The 27,972-nt window shown below is 38.4% G+C and overlaps 2 protein-coding genes across 7 annotated transcripts in view; one reads left to right on the forward strand and one right to left on the reverse strand.

Annotated features, from left to right (window-relative positions):
- acsbg2 (acyl-CoA synthetase bubblegum family member 2) overlaps positions 1-14,257 on the reverse strand; it is a 31,925-nt gene extending 17,668 nt beyond the window's left edge. Inside the window, exons 1-3 of one of the 2 annotated variants that reach the window (XM_038282381.1) lie at positions 14,133-14,257; positions 3,445-3,577; positions 1,480-1,592 (exon numbers count right to left, since the gene is read on the reverse strand). In XM_038282381.1, coding sequence (XP_038138309.1) covers positions 1,480-1,592; positions 3,445-3,554 — 223 coding nt within the window. In that variant the 5' untranslated portion in view covers positions 3,555-3,577; positions 14,133-14,257. Of the gene's footprint in view, positions 1-1,479; positions 1,593-3,444; positions 3,578-7,470; positions 7,671-14,132 lie in introns of those variants that run through there. The other variant, XM_038282380.1, reaches the window with a different exon arrangement.
- A 2,297-nt stretch (positions 14,258-16,554) lies between these two features.
- The window catches only part of rfx2 (regulatory factor X, 2 (influences HLA class II expression)), a 38,518-nt gene continuing 27,100 nt past the window's right edge, over positions 16,555-27,972 (forward strand). For 3 of the 5 annotated variants that reach the window (XM_038282382.1, XM_038282386.1, XM_038282384.1), the window contains exon 1: positions 16,555-16,729. The gene's annotated coding sequence lies outside the window, so the exon portion shown is untranslated. Of the gene's footprint in view, positions 16,730-16,990; positions 17,104-27,972 lie in introns of those variants that run through there. The other 2 variants (XM_038282383.1, XM_038282385.1) reach the window with 2 other exon arrangements.

A 27,972-nucleotide genomic window follows, 5' to 3' on the forward strand; every position in this document is an offset into this window, starting at 1 on the left:
AATGAATGTAGCCTTGAATTCACAGTAACTCCATGACTTCTCAATCTGCTGCTACAAATAGGTCTGCTATCAAAACCCAGAGGTCGTCTGGTTCCTTTAGACTGTGCAGTGCCGTCAGTGGCTACCAGGGGCGCTAAACCTGGAAGTTACGTCTAGTCTAGCTCCCCTAGTGGCTAAAAGTTACAGTGATGCTTTAAGCTTCTCACAGTAGTTTGCTGTGGTTTTGGCCCATTCTTCCAGACAGATATGTTGTAGCTGAGTCAGGTTTGTTCACATCTGAGTGTTCGTAAACTTTGACTTTAATAGAAATATTTTTTAACATAGTTAAAAAAATATCTCTCTTATTATCCTGTTTTGTAGCTAATATGCTGGTGAAGATTCTCAGTCAGTCTTTGGATAGTTATAAAAAAAAAAAAAAGAAGTTCCAAGTTTGAAGACGTTTTGTTTCCCATCCAGGAAGATTTTTCAATTCAAAGTGTCAGGAATAGCGTTGAGTTCGAGGTTTTCTACAGTAGCCCATTAAAACATTTTAGCTAATAGATCAAATTTTTAAAATCCCAACTGGACTAAAATAAGAGAAGTTTTATCCGATCTAAGGTCGGACACAGACAAAAACAGGATGTGTGTCAATTTATACTGCAGGTCTTAAGATCTTGTTTTAAATTGTACAAATATGTCACAAAAATCTCAGCTGATCCCTGGTTTAAGCCAGACATTCTTCGTAATTAGAAAAAAATATAGTTAAGTGAGAAACCCAGGTGTACGACATATTAGATTAAAACTACACAATAGGCTAACATATTCTTCTGGGTTTGATAGAGCCCAAAGGATTCTGATAATTAAACCAGGAGAAGACGTCTCTTGGTCCTTTGGGAGTTTGCAGTGTGAAAGAACAGATGTGTTTTTGGCCTAACGAGCAGCAGGATGTTTGTGTATAAAGTGGAGTCACATGCTGGATTTATTGCTGGTGAAACAGCTGCTTATCAGTTCCTCCAACAGACAGGATGGGGAATAACTTTCTCACTGAACAAAAAAATACAATAGGATTTCTATTATGTAAATATGGGCTGGGTGTATTAAAATAATTTCCACTGAGTCAGTCTATCTAAATATTGGATAACAAATGTTTTAACAAATATTTGCCGGGATTTTCGCAATGAAATATAGATTTTCTTGTTATCTTTATAGCTAACATGAAAGAGAAGACTCTTCCTTTACTGACTAACAGGGCAGAGCGCCGCTCATGAGTTTCAGGAAAAGGGAAGTGGGTTTTTTTTTTTTTTTCCAAAGAATGTGGGTTCTGCTTCCTCGGGAAAAGACTTTCAGCCAAAAAAATGCTGACTTCAGCAACAAGAACAGACAGAATAACTTCATCCGAGATTAAAATAAATCCTTAAAGTGTTTTTTAATCCTCTTTTACATGTTAAATCCAGCTGCTCAGACAATATAAACACATGGCAAGTCAGCTTCAGGCCTCACCCAGTTGAGCCTCTGAGCTCTGCAGCGCTGCTGAAGACTTAGTGCTGCTGGTGGCTGCATCTGGAGCTGCCATCTCCTCCTTCTCCCCCGTGGACTCTTCCTCTGAAGACTCACTGAGGAAAAAGGAAGAGAGGTCAGAGTTAGAGTCTCTGCAAAGGAACTAGAGGAAAACTGGAGGAGAGACGTAACAGTGTTGAGTCATTAGAGGGAAGAAACAGTTAACAGCATGTTAGGAGCTGCTTATAGACGGGTCACAATAACAAGAACAGAAACACAGTTATTTTGGACTCCTAAGTATTTAACAGGTTATCTAAATTTAGTCATAGATACCAGATGTTGCAGATGAAGTTCAGAGTGACCCAAAGGTTGGTGTCACTTTTTGAGCCAATCAAAAAATATCTTTCAGACAGGATGGTGATTTCCCTTTCTACGTTTCAAAACTAATGAACTATCTGGAATGACGACTAAAGAGTGAACTGACAAGCATCTAGGGCACTGATACTGTAGATATCACCAAAGAACAGACAAATAAATCAGGTCTAGGAGTAGGCTAGTATCTAAAATAAAAGATTATTTTAGACAACACGAAATAAAAATCAGATGTATTTAGAGGTAGACCATAAGATTGTTTGTTGAACAATTTATTATTTATATTTTCAAAAACATAAATGTTGCTTTCTCTGCCTTTAAAGCAGGCTGTATTATGTTGGGATCAAAAGGATTACATGAGGAGCAGTAAATAGGAGTATCATCAGGGAAGAAGTGAAATCCAGCATACAGTCCTGGGCAGAGAGACACGTCTGAAAAACGTATCCGTATATAAGCTTTTTATTATCAGCTGAGATCGATTATTAATTACATGTGTTTTATTTGCCTATTTGACATAAAGACCAATGAAAAAAGCCCCCAAACATATACTTAAAAGTCGTAGGGAAGCGGCTGATCCAACAGTTGCATTTCTGAATTCTCCCGAGTGGTGCCCGACTTGATAAAGTGAATGTGATTGGTCAATTATCAAGGGGGCGGGATTGTTGTGGCAAGTAAGTTTGGTTGTGGCCGGTTTGTCAGAAGCATCTTGCTAACCAGTTAGCAACTTAGTGCTAGTAGGTTCCCACAGACGTCCAACCCCGTGAACACTGGGACAGAACTCAATGGTAAAGTAAATGATTCTTATTTCAACCGTTACGTATATTAGCAGCAACATATGAATCAAGATGCTATGACCGGAAAAAATTTGATTGACAGATGACCGTTGATATATGATTGGCTGAATTTAGGTGTACAAGCTGACATATAACTAACTGGCCCGCATAAAATAACGAAATAAAAAACAGATTTTAAGGCAGGATTTTTTTTTGATCTAACTTTTGGAACAATATGGACTTATAAAGAGTACATTTTTAAGCCAGAATGATTTGACATTTAAATATGACTTCCCTACGACTTTAACCTTTAAAAACAGGTCGGCCTGACTACCAACCTTGCTTAGTTTTGGTTGAGAGGCTCTATCCTTTCCTCTGCCTACATCTCCCAGAATGCCATGTGTTTCTGAACCAGAGTTCGGTGGAATTAGTAAAAATCTATCAATATATTTTATATTGATATTAATCAGGGGTCTATTGCTATATATATATATATATTGAGAGTGATTTATTGCCCAGCCTTTTTTATCCTTGGTTTTATAAATATGTGAAGATGAATAACAAATGGGCCAAGTAGTGCACCTTGCGGAACGTTTCTGTCTGAGGTAGACAGATCAATCTGAATTACTTGTGTGTCACAAGATAGCTTGCAAAGCTTCCATTGGCTGCTGTCATTTTCAAAGGTGCAACTCCAGCAGCCAATGAATGGCCTATTTGCCAACACAGAGAGGGTGGTTTCTAATGCAACACATGGCACAACTGACTAAAGGTTAAATTTCATTTTCTGAGGGTAACAGTTGTAATACGTTAAGATTTAACCTACTTTGCTGTGTCCAAAATGCCATCATCAAGGGAAGCTGAACTTTCTCCTGCTCCACACGACCCCAGAAAGCCTCCTTCTCGAGGAAGCTCCATCACCACAGCTTCAGACATGGCACTGGGTTCGCACGCAGTCACTGTAACACAAATATTATTGGGGTTTTTTTTACTCCACATTAGGTCGAAATAATACACACATTTTTATGTTTAAATGGCTTCTAGAAGCAAATAGAGAAAACCACACATTGTCCGTGGTCATTAATGAAACAATCCTAATGTTAGGATTACTTTCTATTATTCATGTATGAGTTTGTTAAACCATTTTCCGTTTGTTAACTTTGTATATATTTAAGTTTTATGTATAAGCTCCATATTTTTGATTAGAAAACAGAATTACAATTAGATTTTATGCTTTCAGTCCAGCATAGTAATAAAAAAAATCCCTCAGATGAATCCAAAAGACAAAATTTTCTATAGGTTTCATGCCAACAATGATTTTTAATGTAAACTTCCTACTAGGGCTGTCTGATTTTGCACCAAAATATATTAATTGTCCTTTGCACCAACCACAAGCATCTACGTTTCTGACATGTTGCGTGGAAACCTGCTTACTTCTAGTTGTTTTGCATGGATTTGCAGGCTACCTGTAACTACCTTTCCTAAGTTAGTGTCTTACTCTCGTTAAAAAGAACCTAACCAGAAATATTGAGCTTTAAATCTGCCATATTTCAAATGCAATTCATAGTTTAGCCCTACTTCTAAAACCAACCACAGCTTTAACATGCGGATCATATGGAGAAGAACCTGTAAAGTGGAAGAACACAGCTCCAGATGTATCTAACAGCTATCCTTTACTCTCTAATCAGAGGTTAAAGTTTTAACATAGTTTAAAAACTGAACACAGAAGTTAAAGAAGAGTCTCAGGTACTTTTAGTTTTGTTTTACATCATGACCGGACGGACATCCCCCTCCAGTTCCCCTATCACATCTTTGACCTGTTTACTTTAACACATACCAGCAGCTTCCTCTGCTTGTTGTGGCAGGAGCCTATCATGGCTCGCCTGTCAGGAACAATTAGGCTTGGCTAATCGGACAGAAAAAAGGCTCCAGAGAGGTCAGAGAGAGCAGGGGCAAACATATTTTGAAGCGAGCTTTAGAGGTTGACACAAATTTGTTCAAACTAAACCTCCAGTAACCAACCACAACAGGTTGAACTCATTTTTAACACTAAAATGCATCCAAATCGGTGGCGAACGTAACGTCGCAGGGTGGCTGACGCCCTTAGTGGGGCGGCCACATAGCACAGAGGAGGCTCAGGGTTGAGGAGGTTTGTTCAGTCAGGGTGCTGAGACATGAGGGGGGTGGGGGGCTACTGAGACCTCAACCCCTCCTCATGCCTTTAGTTTCTGGCTTTGTTTTGGTTTTGGGCGGGACAGGGATCTCATCAGGCATGGGTCGGTATGACATTATAACAGAACAACAGCCTTGAGTAGGAAAATCCTTGATGTTAGTGGTATCAATGTTTGAGACAAGATTTGAACAAAAAACATCAACTATGATCTGTTTCTTTACTGATTTAAAGTTAGGTAACAGATTAGAGGGTTTTTTGGTAATGTAACACAATAGCAGTTATAATTATGCTGTCTACAACCTATATTAGATTAATTTCTTTTCAATGAACTTAAGAAATTTGCTCTAACATTGGTATCAGCTAATGTTGGTCATTTTGAAAGCGCTAACCTTCGGTCTGTCTGGATAAACGTAAAAAGCCTGTGTCTAGATCTGATGGGAATGATTTAATACTTCTACATCTTTCTCTGATGTTTGGGGGCAAATACTGATTTAAATATATGACTCAGAATTGGCCTTAAATGTACAATGCCTTTCTAAAGCTTAAACACCTGTGGTGATCTTTGAATTGTAATAAAAAAAGAAAGAAAGAAATTAATAAATGAAAACTGTTTTTCTAGGTAGAGCAGGAAATGTTTTCCTGAAGGTCAGAAAGCCTTTCTTGGCCACATCTCTTAACCTTTAACATGAGACTTCTCAGAAACACTTTTTAAACATTCAGTCTTTTTGTGACAACGCCTGCAGTCGATATATGAAACCTGATGAACCTGAAATGTAGTTCAGCTAATTTGCCTTCTTGAACTAAATCCACAAGTTACAGGCATTTTAGTAATTTGACTGCAAGCTGGTTCTAAAAACAATTTTTAGACTAAAAAACACTAACAGTTACTACAAATTGGCTGAAAAAAAGAGATTGAAATTGGTCAAGGAAGAGGGCGGCACCACTAGCTGGACTGCAGGAATTCCCAACCTGCTCCTCTCTACATCCACACCTGACCAAACGCCCCAAATTTAAAAAAAAACGACATTTCTTAGCATCACCTTAAGTCGAAAAATACATCCAAATAGATAAAAGGGCGATTCAGGGAAAGGGAAACATTTTGAAAAGGGCTAAACGAACTGCAGAGGAAAATCTTTAGATGTTATATGAGAGATATGGAAAACGTATGAGATGCCAAGCTAGTTAATGTCTCAAAATTAAGGTTTAGGGTGCTGACTGACTTCTACTGAAGAAGACGTAATACTGATATTTTGTTTCATTAGGATCCAAACAGGTAGTTGCATCTTTATTTTGCTATAGTTCTAATAAATATGTTTTTTAACTTCATCTTTAGTGGATCTGTGCCATTTCTGTGTAAGACAACTAAATATTTACAACCTATTTGCTTTCTTTTGCACTTCTTTCTCTCTTAAAACACCATTTCTAATCATCAGCCACCATCATATGAACTTGTCATTCAACATCTTTCTACCTTCTTAAGATTCCACTCATCACTAAGTATTTAAACACCCACAGCTACTCTTGGCAGAAAAAAAAACACCTTTAAGCATCAAGAAAAGCTCACCGAGGAGACAATGACTGAAGCTGTAAGGCAATCTTAAATGTCATGCTTTCTGGTGGAAAAGATGGATTTCCCCAGTATTCAAGTATTTAAATCAATCTTATCATGTCTGAAACCTTTAATTTTTGCACATATTCAACTAATGCAATGAATAAACTGTAAACGGTACTTTTTATGTCTTTTTTGTGCAGGACGATGAGCATGATTTGGTTTTAATATCCCAAGCACGTAAAAATGTGGCTTGTTGAGGCTGGAAAATTCACTGCTAAGAATGAATCACTCAGGCCTGCACATGCTGACACGGCTGCAGAAACACTGCAGTCATGCAGATGGGAGAGAGGATTATGACGATGGAGTACAGTCGAGCTTTGCAACAGCTGCTCTGTTCAGGAAGGGAGAAAGCAGCAACAGTTGAGCGGGTAAACACACGTCTTATTCAGGGTGTCCTGTTAACAGAAGGAGATGAAATAAAATCCTAACAGAAACAGCCTTTGGCATGAACCACATGAGGGAATCTCACTAAACAGTATAATTTGATCAATGAATATCTGTTTCTTTTGGGTTGATCTGCAAACAAAGAAAAAAAATCCCCTCTGGACGTTTTTTTCTGTTTCCTTAAACAGGCTGAGGAATTTTAAGCTTTCAAAGCATAGGGCGATCTGAAGCCACTGCTGCTGACAGGGAGATCTGGGCGTGATCGTCTGCATCCTCATTTTTTGGAGATCAAGTTCCTGCCCTTAGTAAGATGGGGACCTCATTAAAAAAATGAGCTGCAGCTTTTAAAAGACAAGAGTGAGATGGGAAATTTATACAGATCTGCAGGCTGGGTTACACCCATTCAGCATAGAGATGGAGCCAAGCTGTCCAAATACTCAGGTCCAGATCTAAGTTGAGCAAAACAGCCACAACCAAAGGAGAAATATAACACTTCTTTAAATATTATATACCTTTAGGAAAAATAAACCAGGGATAAAATCTTTAGACAATGGTTTTCCTCCTTCTTCAGACATTTAAAGGTGAAATCCACAACAACCTGGTCGGTTTTCTCAATGATCATTACCCAAAAATTAAAGCCCAGAGATCAAAATCAACATTTTGTTTTAAATTCAGCTACTCACGTTGCATTGTCAGATGATTATCTTCCCGGTTCCTATCCAACAGGTTTTCTCTAGGAATGTATTTTCCCTTTCTTCTAATGAAGCAGATGGATCACTAATCCTACAACCGACCAGGATGTCTACAGCAGCAGCATATCATTTATTTTCAAACAGGAGTAGCAGCCGGCCGGCTCTGCAGGTCCCTCCTCCATCCCATACCCCACCCAAGACAGGCTCACCAGCTTCTTCCAGGCAATCTCCCCACCCATTTCATCTTTACTCAGCCCCATTGGCTGAAAATGCTCACACCATGCACCACATAAGGTCATGCAAACCAAAAAAAAAAAGGGAGGGGGAAGTTGCAGGGAGGAAGCAGACACACATCTCCCTCTTTAGAGATGATGCTGAAACTGAGACCCATCCCCCACCAGAGAGAAACACGCCTTTTGCACACAGCAACATTCACAGGAGGGTTACTATCGGACAAGCATTTTGATGTCTGCTATATATATGCAGCATTTTCTTAAAACTGCTGAGAACAAACCTGATAAGCTAAATCTGAGCCAATTTCTATCTAACATCACCTAATTTGTTTTTCCCTATTTTAAAGGAAAACATTGAAAGTTTTATTTAACCTAGTACGTTCACACTGCAGCCTGAAGTGAACCAAATCAGATTTTTTGCCCATACACAACCTGGATCTGATCTTTCCATGGCAGTCTGAACAACACAGATCCCATTTTTTCCAATCCGACCCAGGCTACTTGGCTCTGTGGTCCTGAATCCGATACGAATCTGATCTTTTCAAATGCAACCTGTGTCTGAACGGCCACGTCAGATTCATCCGACCTGAACGCTATTAATACCCAACAAAGGTCACTATTCTGGGTCTTGCTATGAAGAAGCGACAAGAAAAGCAACAACCATGGCAGATGACGATGCCGAGAGAAGTATTTATGTTTAACCATCTTGAAAAGATTGTGTTTTTCTAGTTGGGAAAGATCGCTAGATGCGCTCCAGCACTCCATCCATGTTTACTTCCGTAAACATAGAGCACTCTGGCCTGGGACATCATTGCGTCCTCTACTCCACATGCTGGACACTTGGGTTGTATGACTGCAGTTCCCACAGTAGATCACAAACAAGTCGCATATATTTGGAAATTTGAACGGAAACGCAAAAAATTTCACTAAAAAATCTTAATTGAGCATCAAGGCCTGCAGTGTGAATGTAGCCAAAGTGACCTGGTTTGTCTCTAAAGGCTCCCTTAGATTAGGTTAAGATATACAAAGATTTCATTTCACCTGATAAATATGCTGATGACATTCAATTATTTAACTCATTGCATGAGTAGTTTGCTACGGTCACTGAGTCAGTGTGTCTAAAATAGTCTTCACCAGTTAATCCAAAAAGCAGCTAACAGAGCTTTGACCAACTGTAATGCACATTGTTCCTTAAATGACTGCATTGGTTCCTTGTTTGTTTAATTACTTATTTTAAAAATGTACTAAAGGTCTAAATGTGGCCCGTAACAGGAAGCGAGCTCAGCTGAATGGGATTACTCCAAGCCTAACCAGTTTAAACAATCCACAACAACAGCAATCTGGATCAGCAGTACTATGAACATGGTTATCAACTCAATCCAGTTTGATTCACAATCAACTGATTGTGAATCTGTGAATAACTCTGAAACATATAGAGGCAGGTTCAAGGTAGCAGACCAGTCACAATCATGAGCTCAGAAGGGAGAACGTCGTACTTATCAGGTGAGGAACTACAACTCGTCTTACAGAAATACAAAGAGAAAAGAAAAAGTGTCAATGAAAAGTCAAACATTGTGCAAAGGATTCCTGACTGCGTTGATGAGCAAGTTATACATCAGTGTCATTTAACACAGACTGCATCCCGATAACTGTACTGCATGGTAACTGTTTGGCCCTCGGAAATGAAGAGGACTTGTGAGCAGATAAAATTAGAAAACAAATACATAATTTCATCTTGTCGTCATGATCTTGGTGCTGGTGCCTGGTCTGGTTACTCATTCCACTCACCTGCCTATCGCCGCCCAGTTCTCATTACCGTTCATCTGATCCACCTGCTTCAGCTTCTATTTACCCAGCCTTCAACCATTCATAAGTGCCTGATTAATGGAGCCTTTGGTGAGATTTCTCTAGCGTTCCTGTGTGTTCTGATTGCCTGATCCTGACCTGTTCTGCCTCTGGACCTCTGAGCCTGCCTATCTGATCTATTTGTCTGACCTGTCTTCTGACTCTTGCCAGATTTCTGCCAGTGTACCGAACCCGGAACTGTCCCCCGACTCCGTTCTGGATTTCCCTTTGGCACCTCTTCGGCCCTCTGATCTCCTGGCTCTGACTTCAGAGCACGTCATCAACATGGCCTCGCCTTCAGGAATATCCTGCCTTCCTTCGTCTGCTTGTGCCTGTCCTCCAACCTCCAAGACATCAGCTTCTGGGTCAATAACCTGTGTTCTCCTCCTGCAGAGGTTCCTGCCTTAGATCCTGATGCTGTTCTCTGCAGTTCAGTCTTAAATAAACTTTTGTTAAATCTAACTGTATTTCTGCCTCAAATACTGGGTCCTTTAGTTCTGATCAATCCTGAAAGCTAAACTGCCCCAGAGAAGGTTTTGATGTTCAGAGTAGGTTACCATGGTGACTAGCCTCGCTAACAATTAATCCTGCTTCCTGGTACTAGAAAGTCAGGGTTAAACCTGAAGTTGTCTCTCTAACCCAGTAATCCTGCTTCATGGTACAGGCCTCAGGAATTAATCGCCTTGGTCTACAAATATTTCAAATTTGCATATCACATTTATAAACCTTGCAGGCCCCTCGGGTCTTTCTAGAACCAGAACTAAAGAAGGGGACTCTGTTTAGCTTCTATGCTCCTCGTCTCAGGAATCAGTTTATTAAAAACGTTGGGTCCCTTCAATCAACACTGGAAACATTATACTGCAGCATTTCCCCAAAAAAAACATCCTATAGATGTATTAGTAATGCTTCTTTTAACAATTCCTCTTCTCTCGTTGGTGTCTTATCTGTAGCAGTCTATTGGGAAAAGACAGGGAACACCCTGGACAGGTCGCCCGTCCATAACAGAGACACTCAACCATGCACACACTCACACGGGGCACCTTTTAGAGTCACCAACCTACCTTATTTGGACTGTGGGAGGAAGCTAAGCTATGTGGAGGGAACCCACACATGGACAAGGAGAACATGCTAACTCCATGAAGTAAGACCCAGGAGGTTCTTGCTGCGAGGAATCAGTGCAAAAACTGACTCCAAAGTTCAGCCTTTCTGCTTTAATCATTATTATTTTACATTTTCATGTATTCCAGGATCTGATTTTATTTTTGTTTTTCTTATTTTCCGTTAAAGCACGTAAATCATCTCATGTATGAACGATGCTCTACAAATAAATCTGGTTTGAATTGCAAATCCACTCATATCCTTTGTGACCATAAAAAACACTCATTCATTTTCATTTCTCTAACAACGTCGCTCAGATTTTAAATAAACCCATTTAATGCCTGACTTCATGACTTTAAGATCAGTTCTGTTCAGAAATAAACATCCACTGACCCCGTACTGCTAAGTGCAATGACCCAGAAAAGTGCCTTAACATGAACTTGTTTTCTGACCTGATTCTGGGCATCTGGAACAAAATCATGACTCTTACTGAAACTACGCAGCTTGACGAGCCAATCCTGCTCTACTTGTTTTGTTCTTTGTTAGTCAAGTCCTAATTGACAGAAAGAAAAAAACTAAACAAAGACCTTATCTTCACTTCTATATCCTAAATGTGATAAAACTCCCTTAATGTCTACAATTTCCCATTAGGGGCAAAGATGTAAAGATTTCCTCTAACCTCCTACTAGAAGCTTTTACATTCTAAAGCTGAGGAAGCAGAGTGCGTTCTTTTCAAAACATTAAAAAAAACATTTTGTCCTTATATAAAAATGCTGGAACATATTTGTCTTAATTTGAAAGAACTGATCTCAATCTTAGTTTCGACATGCTCACATGACCTCACTAATCTGTGTCCTCACTGCTCTGTTGAAAATTTCAGCCAATCACCAAGCGAATCATCACAACAGAGCCACCTCACCACAGCGTCATGCGACACCCAGAAGCCGGCTGATCCACGTGTGCCGCCCTGACATGCTGCAGGAGGAGCTGAGCACCAGTGCTTCCTACAGAGCGCCTCCCATCCTCATTTCTCTCAATCCACTTAATGACAGGACACATCTTGACAGCAAAGCAACCAAACCCCCGGCCGGCTGACTCATCAATAAATCATTTAGACTGTATTTTTAGATCTTTTTTAATTAGTATACATCTTTAGTTTTTGCTTTTATTTTGTTTAATGTATAAAAATGAACCTAGTTTTAGAAAAAGGTATCCTTTCACATAAAAGTACATTTTTTTTAGAGCACTAGTGTTACTTGTTGCTCCTTTAACATGCTTTGAAGCTTCATTCTCACAGATCTGGCACCGAGTATAAAGGAAGTATGGTGTATTTTTACCACAGCTTTATTCTATTTTTAAAAAATTGATTCAACAATAATAACAGTTTAGGTTTTCAGTAGGCCTTATTTAAGCATAAATACAGACAAGCAAAAGAAGGAACAGTATTTCACATTGGTGATAGTTTGCAATGAGAACCCAGCAGCTCAGTCTTACTGCAGCAGAGCCAAAACAATCCAAGCAAACTCACTGCTTTCCAAGAGTGCTTGATATTTCATGAGGGATGCACCGATAACAATGTTTGGGCCAATAATAATATTGCTGTTAATAACCAATATTTACAAAAATTATTTAAATGTCAAATCATTCTGCCTTAAACATGTAAATAAATGTAATCTTTATCAGACATTGTCCAAAAAGTTAGAAAATTTCTATTTTTTTAAAAATACAGTTTTTTTTTTCCCGTTATCTTATGCAGGACAGTAAGTTATACCTCAGCTTGCACACCTGAATTCGGCCAATCATAAATCAACGGTCATCTGTCAATCAGATTTTTTCGGTCATAGCATCTTGATTCATATGTCGCAGCTAATATACGCAACGGTTGTATTAAAAAATATGAATCATTTCCTTTACGGAGATGGACGTCTGTGTCTTCAGCAGGCGTAGAGCTAACAGAACTGGCAGCGTTGCGAGGCAAGGGCTCAAACATGTACGGCTGTAAGCCTTCTACACCAAACCAAGCTTCTGCCGCCCTTGCGTCCTCTTCCACAACATCTTCGTCCTCGCTTTCCTCCTCTCCAAAATGGAGAGTAAAGTTTTCTGCTGTTACACATTCACACACAGAGTCTGTGAATTTACTCTTTGGGTGTCAAATCCACTATAGGAGTTCAGAGTTGATAGACAAAGAGTTATTTTTTCCATTTTAACACCTCCTGATTTATTATGTAACACTACTTTTTAACACTCAATTTTAACTACTAACATGTGACACCTCAGAGTTATTTTGTATAATATAACTCTATTAAGAGCTAAATTGACTCCATATTTTAACAAAGTCTACTATAACCATATTATTTAGCACTTTTTAATTTTCTGTGAATGCGCTAATGAGTCGGGAAATGCATGCACTTCCATTTACTGTCTGTCCCGACTTCGACAAAATACATTTTCAAGTTGCAGTATTATAATAGATTAACGAATATAATTTACATATCCTCTTCCTCCTCAATAATTGTATTTCTAATTTTAGGAGTTTTTTTTTTTTCAAATTGGATTTTTAAGACTATGATTTGAATTTTAAATTTGAAGTGACCTTTTTTCTTTTTTAGTGACTCTCTGGGTCCTCCATGACTGTTAATAAGTGGCTCTAAATGTCCCTCAGGGGTGGGTGTGTGCCTAGTTGTGTGTCTCGGTGATGGACTTGCGACCTGTCCAGAATGTTTCCTTCCTTTAACCTAAAGACTGCAGGAGATAAAGCCCCAAACCCCACAGACACCCTGAAGGACAATCAATAGAATCAGAAAAAAAGTAGAATTTGTACAACATTCCTTAATAAAAGTGTATCTGTTTCTTTCAGTGAATGTGTTAAATGAAATTACTTCTAAGAGATGGGCTGCATATAGTGAGGAAGATTATCAGTCAGTAGAAAGAACCATTTTATATTGAACCAACAATTCTGGATCCTGCAGAAAACCCATTTAGCTCATCTGAGCTGCAGTCTTTTACTAAAAAATGTACATTAATGCGAAACATTTTTATGTTTTTATCATACAAAAACACCAGTTTTTACTATTATTTATGCTTTTTTTTCGGTGGATTTAAAATAATTTCCTTCACTATGTTTAAAGAAATAATAAATTCACAAACTGCATTTTGTAGCTGAGCCTTACAGTAGCAGTAAGTGAAGCATAGATTGGAGGGATTCTACCTGAGGAAGAAACACCTGAGTTCAGAAAGGTTGGATATCTAATAAATGCTTTTAAAATGATTAGAAAACAAACCGAAATTATTTTATAAATCTGGTGAAGTAAAAACATGTACAGCAGAGAGTAATTAGCAGCCTTTAAACCTCTTATCTGCTGCTGTAAGTATCTACGGCCTCTATCCAGCTAACTTTACACGATATTATCTAAACTTGTCTTACAGGTTGATGTGAGGACGATGAAAACAATGGAAGGTGAGTTAATCACCACTTACCGTCAGAAGAAGCTCCTGAAACACGTCTGTCTCTGAGTTTGACAGCCAAGCAACTGAAAGGATTCCTGCTGCTTAGAGCAGGAGCCACAGCTCCAGAGCAACACTCCCACTTTACCTCACACAGGGAACTGATCTCCAATATAAATAAATACATTGTTAATAATAAATAACAATTTGTTAATAGGAAAGTATTTTTATTTCATTTTAAAGGTACATTTCATCTTCAAGGTGGTGTCAGATTTATTACATAGTTATGTGCTCTATGTGTCCTAAACTGTAGGAATTCCAGGATGCATTCTTTGTAAAGGTTTTAAAAGTTAAGATAACACAGGATCAACTTTGACTTTTAACATAACTGTTCAGTTTGTTCTGTAAATATAATATATATATATATATATATATATATATATATATATATATATATATATATATATATATATATATATATATATATATATATATATATATATATATATATATATATATATATATATATATATATATATATATATATATATATATATATATTATATTTACAGTAATGTACTCCAATACGACATGTTTACCAGGTCATTATAAAGCGTTTGTAGGATTATTGTACAGGGATTAGAATAATCTGTGTAGTTTTTTCGCAGAATAGGGATGTGCTGCCATCGTGTGGTCAAAAGGATGTAATTACACGAGGAAAGTCTGGGCCTATAGAATTTACAGTCTAACGATAAGATAAGGTGACGTGTTTTCATGATGACATTAATGAAACAGGTAGTTATAAGCATTAAATGTGTGTATCATGAGACACTTTCTGATTATCAAAGTTGTTTTGAGTCTTTCAGAAGACAATGTAAAAATATATTTGCGTATTTATTTAATCATTTCATAATGATGATGATGATGATTAAGGCTTATGGTCAGATGCACAAGGTGTTGATTTAAATGCAAGTTATTTAAACATAAAAAATTGCAGACAATGTTTTTGAAGGTTTTCCTGATTTGAGCTTTAAATAAAGAAACAAATATATAATGTATTTTAGAGATATAGATGTAAATCCAAAATGATCCTTCCTCTTAAAGAGAAAAATATAACATTTTCAAGTCAATTTTTTTTTATTTGTAGTGTAATTAAGTGAGAAACCTTGAGGATGTCTTTTGGGGGAAAAAAAGTTTTGCATCCATTGTTAGTGTGTCTTTACTGATATGGGTATTTTATTTGCAAAAAAAAAAGCTGGTGCAAACATTGTAAATCAACCATGCATTTCATTTTAAACAGGCCATGAAGTTGTCATGATCTGCCCTGATTGCTGACCTTAATTGTTAATTTTACTTACCGTCCCAACTCTGCCCGGTCTCTAATTACCACTCATCATATACACCTGCGCGTGGTGCTTTATAAACGGCTCAACCCAGCTATACGGGCCAGATCATTGGATGTTGTTTGTTCTGTTTTTGTTAGTTTGAGTTAGTCTAAGGTTCGTGTTAAAAATAATTTTGTAAACTACTGGAAAATTTCCCCTACATTTATTTTTCAGCACTAGTTTAGCTATTCTCTAGCAGAAACAGACATTCAAAGAATACATGCATCAGAAAAAAACATGGTCTATTAAAAACTACAGTACAAGTAACCCAAACCATTATACTGTGCAGATATCATGAGTAATGTCAGCATAGCTACACAAATAAATACAATTATTTAGAACAAGTCTAGATCTTTTAACATTTGTACATAACTTGTAGTATAATGTTGTCAGTGCATTGGTAATATGGTTGAAATGCATTTTAAAACCAATAATGGTTTCTGCACCAGGGAAACATTCTATTTTTCTCATCCCTGGCCAGCATAAAACATATTTCCTGATAAAGTTTAACATGTAACATATTGAAATATTTACTGATGTGTATTTCAAGGACTCAGAAAAGAATAATGAACGATAATAATACATTTTATGAAGATGTCTCTGATTATCTGTGAAATATTTTAATCCAAACAGGTGATTTTCAATGAATTATGGTACTTTAATGTTAATTAATTGCAGTAAATGTATTCAAAAAGTAAAACGTGTATGTAAAAAACAGTGTGACACAAAAATTCTCGTTTTGTTTTTATGACTATGGCTGTAAAATAATTAAAAACAAAAAATTCAGCTTTTTGTAATGTTTTTATGTTCATTAAGGCTAAAAAGGGTCTTCAGCATGTGCCATTTTGTATGATACTATTCTAATATACTTAGATACTCATGTTACACCATTTATTGACCGTAATTAAATATATTTAACCTAATAAGAAATCTTCCGGCACATAATATTTCCTGTGACAACAGCGCCTCCTAGCGGACTAGTTTAAACTAACAGCCATGTTTAACCGGGCGGATCGCCTACTCATAGGCCCCTCCTTCGCAGAATGGGTATCTGACGTAGGCGTTCGAGGGTAGCAACAGTTGCCTTGAGACCCCGCCGCGCTATAGTGACTGTAGCCGTGGAGACAGTTACTTACCAACGGGCGCAACACTCAGCAACAGCAGCAGCAGCATCTGGAAGTCACCGAGTGAGTTGGAGAGAGGGAAAGAGAGCAGTTCCAGGGCAGAACTTTTCTCAAGGCAAAGGTGATTTTATGTTTATAACATTTGGAGAATGGCTTAATTCAAAAGGGAGAAAGAAATATGTGTTCTCGAAGGCGTCTTACTGACTGTAACTTTCTCCTATTTCTGGCATCCGCCCCAAGTTGCGAACAGCTTCTTTTTCTTCCCTTCCGTTAAACGATAAAATTTCACTTCTAATATTCTTGCTGGGTCTTTTCCTACTTTTCCTACAGAATGCTTTCATATCAGATTCTAAATAACAGCAACTCTGAACTAATTCACCACTTTACACTTGTTGCTACCAAACCGAGCCGTAAACGCTCCCTGGGCTCCAGCAGGATGGATGGATGGATAAACCTAGAGTACGGCTAATGCTAGTTTTACTCGCTCACGTGAGAGTAAGTTGACTTGTGAGTTTGAACGCGGCTGGAGCGTTTTGAGAATTGTTTTCGGCGTTTTATTTAGACAAACGCGGTTAAACTTTGACCGGCACAGCGTCGCTTTTGGGGCCGTTTTAACAGGTGAAAGTGTCGCTAGCTGTAGCCTTTAGCCCCGCTGGCTTCTGTTGCTACAACGGTTACCAACGTTCGGCTCGCGACACTTTCAGTGAGGTTCACACTGGAGGGTTTTTACTCTTTTTTCATAAAAAGAACTTAAATTTTAAAACATTTTTAAGCGAAGTAGAGAGACATTACATGTTTTATGTGTTTTCTCTTAAAATAAAACTTACCGTAATTATCAGAATATCCAATGCTTAAAATGGTTCCCTATAAAGTTAAATTGCTTTCAGTATTTCTGGCCTAACTTTATTAACACGATGAGTTACAGCTAGGTGGTGCCACTGCATGAAGATTCCTACTGTTATACTGTTGTGTTTAAAGTCCTTTTATTGATTTATAAGGATAATTTGTTTCCTTAATATAAAGTGATTGGAGTTAACTTTAGACTTGCTTCTATAACCATTTATTATTATTAGACAAGGCCTTAGAGGATAGTTGTTTTCAGCTGTGTTTTATTTGTTCAATTTGGCAGCAGTTTTATTTATCTGAATCTCAGCCATAAATCTGATGAGAAGAATGGATAAAGTAGATCCCTGGGATTTTTAGAGGCCATATCTTTCGTTTTTATAGTTTTTCTCTACAAAACACTACAAATTCTCTTTTCCTGTCAGCTTTTTGCCTTGTTTTGTCTCAGGGGGGACATTATTCCTCAGAACCTGTTTCCTGAAAAACATCCCATCAGGTTTTTGATGTTTTATAGTTTGTACCATGTAAATTAAATCAGCGATCTGTTTGGTAAAGACACACAGATCAATGATAATTTTTTTTGCCAGTTTCCAAACTGTGTTCTACTTTAAAAAAAATAGTTTTATGTAAAGAAGGGCTATCTTAATGTTTTAGCCTAAACTTGTATTTTTCTAGAAATGGAAGGGTAGAAGAATATGTTTTCTGTGCTTTCTAAAAAGTAGACCTTCTTAACTCATCACCTTAAATCTCCAAATACAATACATTTCTACAAGGTGTGATAAAGTCAGATCATTGTACTTTAACAGCCTCTTTACACCAGTCAATGAGAAGCCAGTTAGGTTTGGATCAGAGGTGATATGACTTTGTGTGAGGAAGTGTTACATTACCATCTCAAAGACAGAAAGATTACGGCGTTGACACTTTAAAATGTCTTTAGCATCTTATATCAACACTTAAATCAATAACAACCGTCTAGATTATCGTTTCTGCTCTGAGATTCCATAAAAATTCCGGTATTTCCATATCCAGCATCTGATCCGTGTTGCTTTTATTCCCACCTAGATGTGGATTTTAGTTCAATTTCCCACAGAAAGGCAACGTAAAAAAAAGCTAGAAGTTTCTGTTTCCGATGCAGGCAGGTCTAAGAGGAAAGGGATGTGGAAACCTGGTGGAGCAGAACATAAATAATTGTTTTTCTGTCTAACTTTGTGTTTTTCGCCACTTGTTTGCAAGAAACTTAAATTTTAGAAGCTTCAACTTTATGCTTATAATCCCTGTGTTAAGAACCCAATATGAACTCTGTGACTTGGTTCTGCTGCGTTTCCATTCACATTTTCCATATTTGTTCCAAGTTTGTGTTATCAGAGCAAATCTGTTTTCCTCAAACTAAATGTTCCTCACATTTTTAAATGCTGTTCCCTTGGAGTGCTACCAACTACTTCCAAATGTAAATCTCTGTTTTGGAGTGCGATAATTCGATCAGTCAGACATTCCTCACAGAGGCAATAAGAGCAAATCATAACAGTGATATCAAAGCGATGACTCTGCTGAAACTGTAAAACCTCCACCAGCCCCACCTCCCTGTTTAAGCGTGACACTGTTATGTTTACATGGCAACTTGATACACAAAAACACAGAAGGCATGGAAAGAAAAGGGGTCAGAGTTGGCCAAGGAATGAAATGTCCGGATCAGGTATATTTTATCTACCTCTGCTTGCTGCCGGGCTGCATACCTTTAGTTTCCGCTGGCAGGTCTGAGAGAAAAGCTATGTGGAAAGCATCTGGTGAAACAGTGCAGAAGTATTTTATTTTATTTCTAATGTTGCTTCAATAATGTGATGAATAGCTCTGGGCTTATCATTCTGTCTAAAGCTATTTTAGCTCAAAACTGGTGTGATTTCATGGAAAAAAGCTGTTGCTATAAATTGTTGGATTGTTATATTACATGATTAGGCACTTGTAGAGCTCAGTATGCAGTAGAACAGCTGCAGAGAGCAGTGGGTGACTCCACTGACCTAACTCAGCTTTTACTTATTTGTTCAATCTGAGTGAATTGTCTGTGTGTGTTTATAGGTGTGTTGTGGTGCTGGTTGCTAATGGAGTATTTAGCAGTCCTCACTAGAACCCTCTGTGACCCTCAGGGAAAACGTTTTAGCTTACTATAGATTAGTCATTGTGGAGTGATCCTATAGTATCGAAACTTTTATAAAAAAAAAAAAAACAGCAATTGTGATGTTTGTGTATAGTTTGAATAAAAAGTAATGCAAGGAACAAATATCCCAACCGCTTCATAAAATGGATGGTTGGACATTTAAGTTGGATGTGCCTTTCAACTACCACCTTTTAGCGGTTTTGGTTTTTGTAGTTTCCACACTCTGATGTAGTCATTGCATTTCAAAGCATGTCCAAACAGCTGAATTTGTCATATAAACGAAGGAACGGCTCCGTTCCCTCTTTCAACCAGATGAGCAACAGTGTGTTGCAACAGGTGGGCAGGGTTCAGGCTGAGTTATTTATGTTGAAATTTTCTCTTGTACCTGTTTAAAATAACTGGAAAGGGTCCCTTTTTTTTCTTACCTTCATACAAGATGTCGAATACAATCTGCTAATCTCCCGAAGAGCTGACTGTCATGCATTTGATGTTTGCATATGTGTCTTTTGAAAAGGGAGATCTATTTTTGCACTTGCCTTTCTCATTTTTTAAGATCCAGTTAATGGTTTATAGCTGAACCCATGTCATAGCATGTCAGGAAATCACACGGCAGAACAGAACGGCTGAGAGCAGAACGCCCTGTGGGGGCTTGTTAAATAGAAATGTGCCATTAGTACATAAATTTTATGTTACACTTTCATTATCTCCACAAGTCACTGGTCTGTTGAGTGACACGCTGTTATCTGTAAGCAGAACTGTCTCTGTTGCATTAAGTCAATCTAGAGAGATTTTGGAAACTGTGAGGGTTTTCTTGCTGCTAGGAGACGGAGAAACAACTCTTGTTGTTCCCTCCGAAAATGCGATCACCGATTCGCCCTCGTGTGCTGGTAACAAGCCGAGACTTGTTGTGAAATGAAATGTTTTTCCCTCTGTACCCCACGTCTGAGTGTATGTGTCATCAGCTGCATACCTTGCATTACACCTGCTTGTTTCATGGTTACACAACTGCTAATTAAATTTCCTGCCACAAACTGAAGACAAGGGAGCAAGATTTGCATTAGAATGACCCACCCCCTCCCTGGGTTCAGGCGGATAACTGCAGACCCCTATTTGCTCCCCACTTTTCCTTTCCTTTGTGGAGTTAAGGGCTAGTTTGGCAATAAAAAGGTCTGTTGGTGTAGACCTGCCTCAAAGTTCTAAAAGGATCCCAGATTAATCTTTTTTGTTGAGCTAAGTTTTCAGCAGTCAGCAAAGAATGAGATGCAGAATGAGTTTTTAGATTTTCTCTTAGTTCTACAACATTTTTTTAACCAAGCATGGGAAGCAGTGGCAAAGACTCAGAGAAGACCCAGCTTTGTTTCAGCCCACATCTGGATGTGGATTTGCTGTTCTTTAGATCCTCGTTTTAATCATCCACAGTTTTCTCTTCCCCCACACCAGATTTAAATAGCTTTACCCTGGTCCTTGTGGGACACGTGTTCCATTTCTTTAGCATGTTAATATTTAGTACTAATACATGTAGAGGGCTCCTCAGAAGGACTGCAAGGCGAGTGTGCCGCTCTACCTATGAAGGTTTGAAAGAGAAATTCGCAGCAGTTGGAAAATCTGAACTTTAGTGTATTTTCGCATCACAACATACAACAGAAGTAGATGCTGTCACTCAAGATGAGAGATGGAGAAAATAATTTTGACAAAGGATATAGTAGGGAATGCCCTAATCAGTTTGAAGGTGGCTTTTAAAAATGCAGTTTTAATTCAGCCCTAGAATGACTGTCAAATTATTTATCGTTCGTAATTTCCTTAGCTCCAGCACAGACACCGTCCAGTTGCTGCCGCCTCTCCGCGGTTCTGCTCAGCAGACTTCTCTGATCCCTCGCTGTTCTCCAGCTGTGGGTTGCTGCTCTGATTTCCTGCAGCTTGTGTCTTGAGCCGTCTCACCTTACCTTAAGCTCTACTAAAAGCAGCCGTGATGCCGTTGATCCCGGACACCCTGAATAGGCAGCGTCTCTGGAGGATCTGCTGGATCCATGGACGCTGGGTTTTTTTTTCAGCTCTTCAAAGTAAATAAAGCACCACCAATTGACAAACAACAGAATAAATGCTGTATTGGAGGCTCTTGCCAGTTGTGTGAATTCTCCCACCAGGCAAATATCTGCCATGTCAAACAAAACCTCTAAAAGTGGCATATTTTTGTTGTGCTGGTGAAGGTTCTCTCAGCCATCCAGGTCATAGTCATTCCAAAAAAAACATTAAAAACAATCCACTGGACTTTGTTTCCAAGTTTGAAGACGTTTTTTTTTTGGGAAATGTTTTTGACTGTTTCATGTTAAATGTTAACACATAATTACAGTGCAAATTGCCATAAATGAACACATTCAGTGGATTTTTTTTCACTATTATCTAATAGATAAACATAAACTACACAGAAACTGATGGTTTCTCTCTTTTCAGCCTTTTTATTCTGATTGCTACTGAAGACGATACAATACAACCCATTGCCTTCAACAATTCCCCAGTTATTAATGAGATTCCAGCTGTGAGGGATTCAGTCTCAGTATAAATACAGATGTTCTGTAAACATCTGAGAACTTGCAGCATCACAACCAGGCTTCCATGACCAGGCAGAGTCCTGTCATCTGCAGAAACACTCATATGAATCTGTTGTGGTCGGGTGCATCACAGATGGACAAGAAGCTGAGGGAGCTGGTGAACCGCTTTGTGGCACTGCATGGAAACAATCATCTGAACCTGAATGTGAACAAAACAATAATTGTAGATTTCAGAAGAAAGAAACAAGGTGGGAGAAGAAGCGGAGGAGTATGAATGCTTGACTTTTTAGCTTAGCAACTAACTAGACAACAGGTGCAGCTGTGAAGCGGTCTACCAGAAGGGACAGGGCAGACTGCAGTGTTTTATTGCGATAAGACGAGAGCCTGTTTGAAGTCATCATTTGTCACATTACAAATGAGATATTTAAAAAGTCGGTGGATCAGTTAAGATAAGACATCGATAAAAATTTTCTTTTCCTACATCTGTGTTTATGATTCTGTCTGGGATGGAGATTCACCTTTACACCGCACAGTTACCCTAAACATCTAGCCTGAGTCACAATGATCCTATTAAAACCTCAAACTCTATTCCTGACATTTTGAATTGAAAAAGCTTCCTGGATGGGAAGCGAAAGATCTTCAAATTGGAAACAAAGTCCAGTGGATTGGTTTTTAACTTTTTTTGGATCATTACCAGCATAATGATCCAAATGGAGCATATCAGTCCCTTAACTGATCTAGTCCAAACTTGGATCAAAGAAGTGGTAGCAAGACTTGAAAATTGTTATTCACAGATTATGAATTGGCAAGTTTTTCAACAAAAATTTTTTTTTCAATCTTAAATTACAGCAAAATGTGGATTTGTAAAATGATGGCCTCAGGAGACTAAATACAAAATATTGTTTTACATTCATTTTTTAGAAACTAGTTAATGGGGATCTGTCTTATCTATGTTAGATATTGTATGGGCTCATTTAAAAAAAAAATGTTTTTCTTAGATGATTGAATGGGGCTGTAGTGTTAGTGTGGCTGATTTCCCCTTTCAGTCGGTTCTCTCTTAAAATTGAACATAAGTCTGGAAGCTTTACAGGAAGATAGTTTGGATTTAAATTTGTAAAGTTTGATTCCATTTGTGATGGTTTCTTATTAAATAAGAGACGAGTTGGATTATATTTTTTGAAAGCTTATGTTTGCTCAGGATCATATTTGTTTTTTTATCTGTGAAAAGCTCAGCCTTAAACCCATCCTGGATTAGAGGCTTGATCCCAAGATGTTCTGCTTTAAACATGATGATGTGTCTAGCTTTAGCTGGGGTTCTTTTTTTATACATTGTTTTGACAGTGTTCAGGTGTTCTCATATATAAGGATATAAAATGACATTAAATGAAAAGATATTCTGGATATGTTCAGTTTGTTTTTGATTAAGGATCTTCTATTACCGGTAGATGCTAGCGTCAACAAAACATACTTGATCCATCCCAGATTCAAAGCTCTGATGCCTGCTTTAACTCTAAAAATGTACATTAGAGAGGGGTATCTGAGTCCTGTTTCTGTGTGGTCAGGTCTCATTAAGCTTAACATGATATTTCTCTTAGTTTTATGGGAAAATTAGAGAAGAAAAAAGCTGCTAGAATCTAAGGTCTGTTTTCATGTTCATTATCCCGTGTATCTTTCAGCCACTGGGGGCGCTAGACTTGTAAACACCAGGTTTGGCACCCCTGAAAGCAAACTGATAACACTGCCTGTCAAACACTAAATAGTCTTTCTCTGTTTGGAATCTGTCAGCAGACCAGTTTGGAGCAATAGATTGAGAAGTCATGGAGTGAGTCTTAAATTCAAGGCCACATTTACACAGCGTTAGATTAAGTCTTACATCAGAGAAGCAAAAACATGTCCTGTCAGAATCCTAGCTGTTTATTGGGTAACAATGACTTTAAGGTTTGTTAGCTTTGGTGTTAAAGGGGAGCCGTTAAGGGACGCTCTGGTTCAGATGACCCATTCAGTGACAGATCCAACCCTCTGTATTGGAATTTTGCAATTTCCAGCAAGCTCTGCATAAACCTTACTTCAAAATGCATATAAAAAGATAGAGACACGTCTATAAAAGCAACAAAATTGGAATCAACTAACTATATTACACGAAAAAGTTTTTATGCTCCCTTGAAGTGGTTTTTGATTGTTGAGAAAAAAGAGTTAAGTGTGCAAAATAGGAGATGAATGCAAGCATTAGAGTGATGGTTTTCTTTCAACGTCTTCGGGTGGCATGTGCCATGGCCAATACCAGCTGACGGATGAAATGTTTAGGTTTTTAACTGCTGTGATCAGCGACCGGAGCCAGTCAAGCAGGAAACTGACCACTTTAATCGCCAGCCTCTTTCTTAATACAAGTCCAGAATGTCATCATTATAGCTTGAGATGAAATTAATGTGATGGAGAGCAATGTCCAAGCTTATATATAGCCGGAGATCATCTCCAGCTTTGTTTGTTTCACCCCTACTTCTCCTTGCTTTAATCCTAATTTATGTTTGAGAATAAAATTGACTCCCAACTTCTTAAGATGTGAAATTGTAAGGATGAAGGTATGGAGAAGATAAAGGTTAAGAGGCTGTGGAAATTTGGAAAGGGTTAGATGAGGAAGGATGTGGGGGAGGAGGTGGCGAACATACGATCTCCATGGCAGCAGTTTGATCTTTGTCTCTGTGGCTGTCAGGTCTGCAGTGCACGCAGTGACAGAGCGGACAGGTTGTGCTGATGACCAGAGCTGGGGAGGAGGAGGAGTATTCTTGGATCAGAGGCAGTGGTCGGTTCCTCTTTTCTCTGCCTAACCCCCCCTGCTCTGCCATCTGCAGACACTGAGAGCTGCTTTGATTGGATTAGCCATGAATTAATGAGACAGGCTTGAAGAACAGCTTCTGCCGTGGAAATCTCTCATCATATCTTAATTTGCTTTTTGTGTGAGCATGTTTGCCTTAGATTTGATTTTCCATGAAGATGAGCTTTTATGATCAAAATGTTTTTTAACCTGAGAACAAAGAAAAAAAAGACATAAAACATGTAAATACGTTTTGTAAATGGAAAACAGATGTTTGATATCGGTCAAATGTGTTTCTTTTTGATGTTAGATACATGAGAAAAAATAAAGGGCAAATCTTTTTACTCTGAGAGAGTTTCCTTTCATAGATGTTCTGTTAAAGCAACAAGTGTCGCCTTAGTTCGAAATGGGAGTTGATTAGGTTGAGGGGAAAAAACAACTCTGAAGTTTTTGTTATTTTATCGGACTAGAAATATTTGGGGGGGAAAAAAACCCACGCTCCTTTTCCACTGTTTGTTTTTTAAATTATATGGTTCTAAAGAGCAGAAGGAGAATCTTTTGTCTTCCTGATGACTCAGATGTTTTAACTTCTTCTGACCGCTGCGTTTCTACAAAAGTAACAAACTTTATCAAGCCAGAGATGACACATCCACAGCGAGTATCAAGTGTGTAGATTTCTGGCTCCCCCTCCTCGCTGTCTGAAATTACCAGCTTACATACTGTTTATTGTAAGTTTTACTTAGTATGAGCCAGAGAATTCAGGTGGGGGGATGGCATTGTTTGGTTTGGGAAGTATTCTGTCGGTTGCATAGCAACAGGCTCCTGGAAACGGGAGTGGACGGTGTTGCCATGAGCAACGGTTGTTGCTCTGCAAACAATGTGGGCCGGCGCAAACACGAGCCAAGACTGTGGGCTCCTGCTTTTAATTGAACATCTGTATGTATTTTTCTGCTGCTTTAGTTTGATACGTATCGGTGACAGGGGGTTAGATTCAGGCTTAGCTCTCTGGTCTTCAATGGTGGAGCCGCTGTAATGTTGTTAAGTGCTCTGCTGGGATTTACTCGCATAAAATCAGGCTCAAAGACTTAACTTGAAACCAGACTTTTGGATGAAGCTGTCTAAGTGTTGGAGGCAGAAAGGACTTTCCTCAGTATTGGTTTTTACAGCAGAGTAATGTGCCTCCCGCTGTGTCCTACCTTTGTGCCTTTTCTCTGCTGCTGGTGGGGAATCTGTGTGACTTTTAACCTTATCCAAGCATGAAGCAGAAAGGCTTCTCTAAGCCCTCACTCTTTTCCGCCCTTCTCCAACTCAATGGTTTGGTATTTTTCAGCCAACCTATTAAAGTCTGTTAGCCTGACGTAGTCCGACTCAATTCTAGTCAGAATATGAGTCTGATACTGCTCCATAGAGCTGTGATTATGGGGCGTGTTTCGAACGAACCAGGAAAAAAAATGCCTCTGCACTCAATTGGATAGACCTACAACCAATAAGAGCAACGGAGTGCGTGACGTATGTTAAGCGAGGCATAGTTGTTGTCCACAAAAATCAAAGCGTGCAGTTTCGCGTTTCTCTGTTCCTCTTTTAAAATTAATTTGCTGTCGATATCTTCTAGAACAGACCTAATAGCAGAATCTACTCACCCAAACTCTCCAGCGGCAGCCATTATTGTTGTCACCCTAGCGCGCTTTGGTCACGTGGTTGATTACGTTACTGTTGATCATCTGTCCATCATCGTATAAAGCCCGCCCTGACAATTTGATTGGATCGCCTGACAGTGGGCTTTAATACTCGCGCTACTATGGAGCAGAGCCAGACCGAACTTCCCCGAACTCAAACCTTGTGGGCGGGACTAAGTTCTGACTGGCACCCAGGCTAAAAGTCTGTATTTTAAATGATGAGAATATACAGGTGGGCAGCACACAGTTTGCTGGTTATCTCCCATCGTGACACATTGCCACCCACTCATCAATGAGATAAATTGCCCCCGAGGGTGCTGTCCTTCCTCTGGGGAAAATGACAAGTTGCAGAGAAAAATGATAGGGTTGCTGCCATGTATTTATAGCTTAGCTAACACTTCAAATCTTGAATTCCAGCCTTCAGAATGATATTTGAAGATTGCAGGAGCCTTTTAAATGCTCCCTCTTTCAAGTTGTTCAAGAGATTGATGTTTAACACAAGTACAAGTTAGGAATGTGAAGAAATATTTTTAGAAATATGTTTCAGTGGTTGTTTTAATTATATTCTGTAAAAATGATGTTTAGATTGACCAAGTGTGTTTGTCCTGTAAATGATCCATTTTCCACTGGTATTTAATCAGCTTCACACACCGATGTGTTTTTTTTTTTTTTTTTTTTTCTCACATTAGTTCCTCCAGATATCTCCACGACTCCCTAATCTGAATAGATAGCATAGTTTAGTTGCAATGTAAAGGCATATGCCTGGCTTTAATACCTGCAAGGTAATATATTTCTTACTGACTGTTGGCAAGTTTTACAAGCAGTTGATCAAGATGCACTGATAAAAGGTTTTTGAGGCTTATTTCTAATCACTTTCTTTTAAAAAGATGAATAACAAAATACTAATTTAGTCTTTTCTGATTAGTTTTCAAACTTAACTTTCTGAATAAGAGTTACTTAACACTTCAGCTAAAACTAACAGATGTATCTCACCCTCATCACTGGAAATCTGTAGTTCCAGTGAACTTCTCCAGACCTATCTATAAACCGGTCAATCTAAACCCATCGTGGTTCAGGAGGCACCATCACCTCCAAATAACAAGCTTTGACACAAGTCAAGTAGATTTTTCAGCCTACTTTAAAAACTTATTCAACCCTCATTCATTCAAACCTAGCAATCAGAGCTCAAGGTGGGCTGATCTTTTTTAAAACTCACCTATGTAACTTGAGAGGTCAGATCCGTCTCTAAATGGGTCTTGTGACTTAAAGCTATACTTTACAGCAGTCTGAGCTCTTCTTAAACGTTACAGCTTTTTTCTGGAATTTTTCATG

Source organism: Cyprinodon tularosa, unplaced genomic scaffold, assembly GCF_016077235.1.
Source record: "Cyprinodon tularosa strain WSP-4 unplaced genomic scaffold, ASM1607723v1 ctg182, whole genome shotgun sequence".
Lineage (NCBI taxonomy): Eukaryota > Metazoa > Chordata > Actinopteri > Cyprinodontiformes > Cyprinodontidae > Cyprinodon > Cyprinodon tularosa.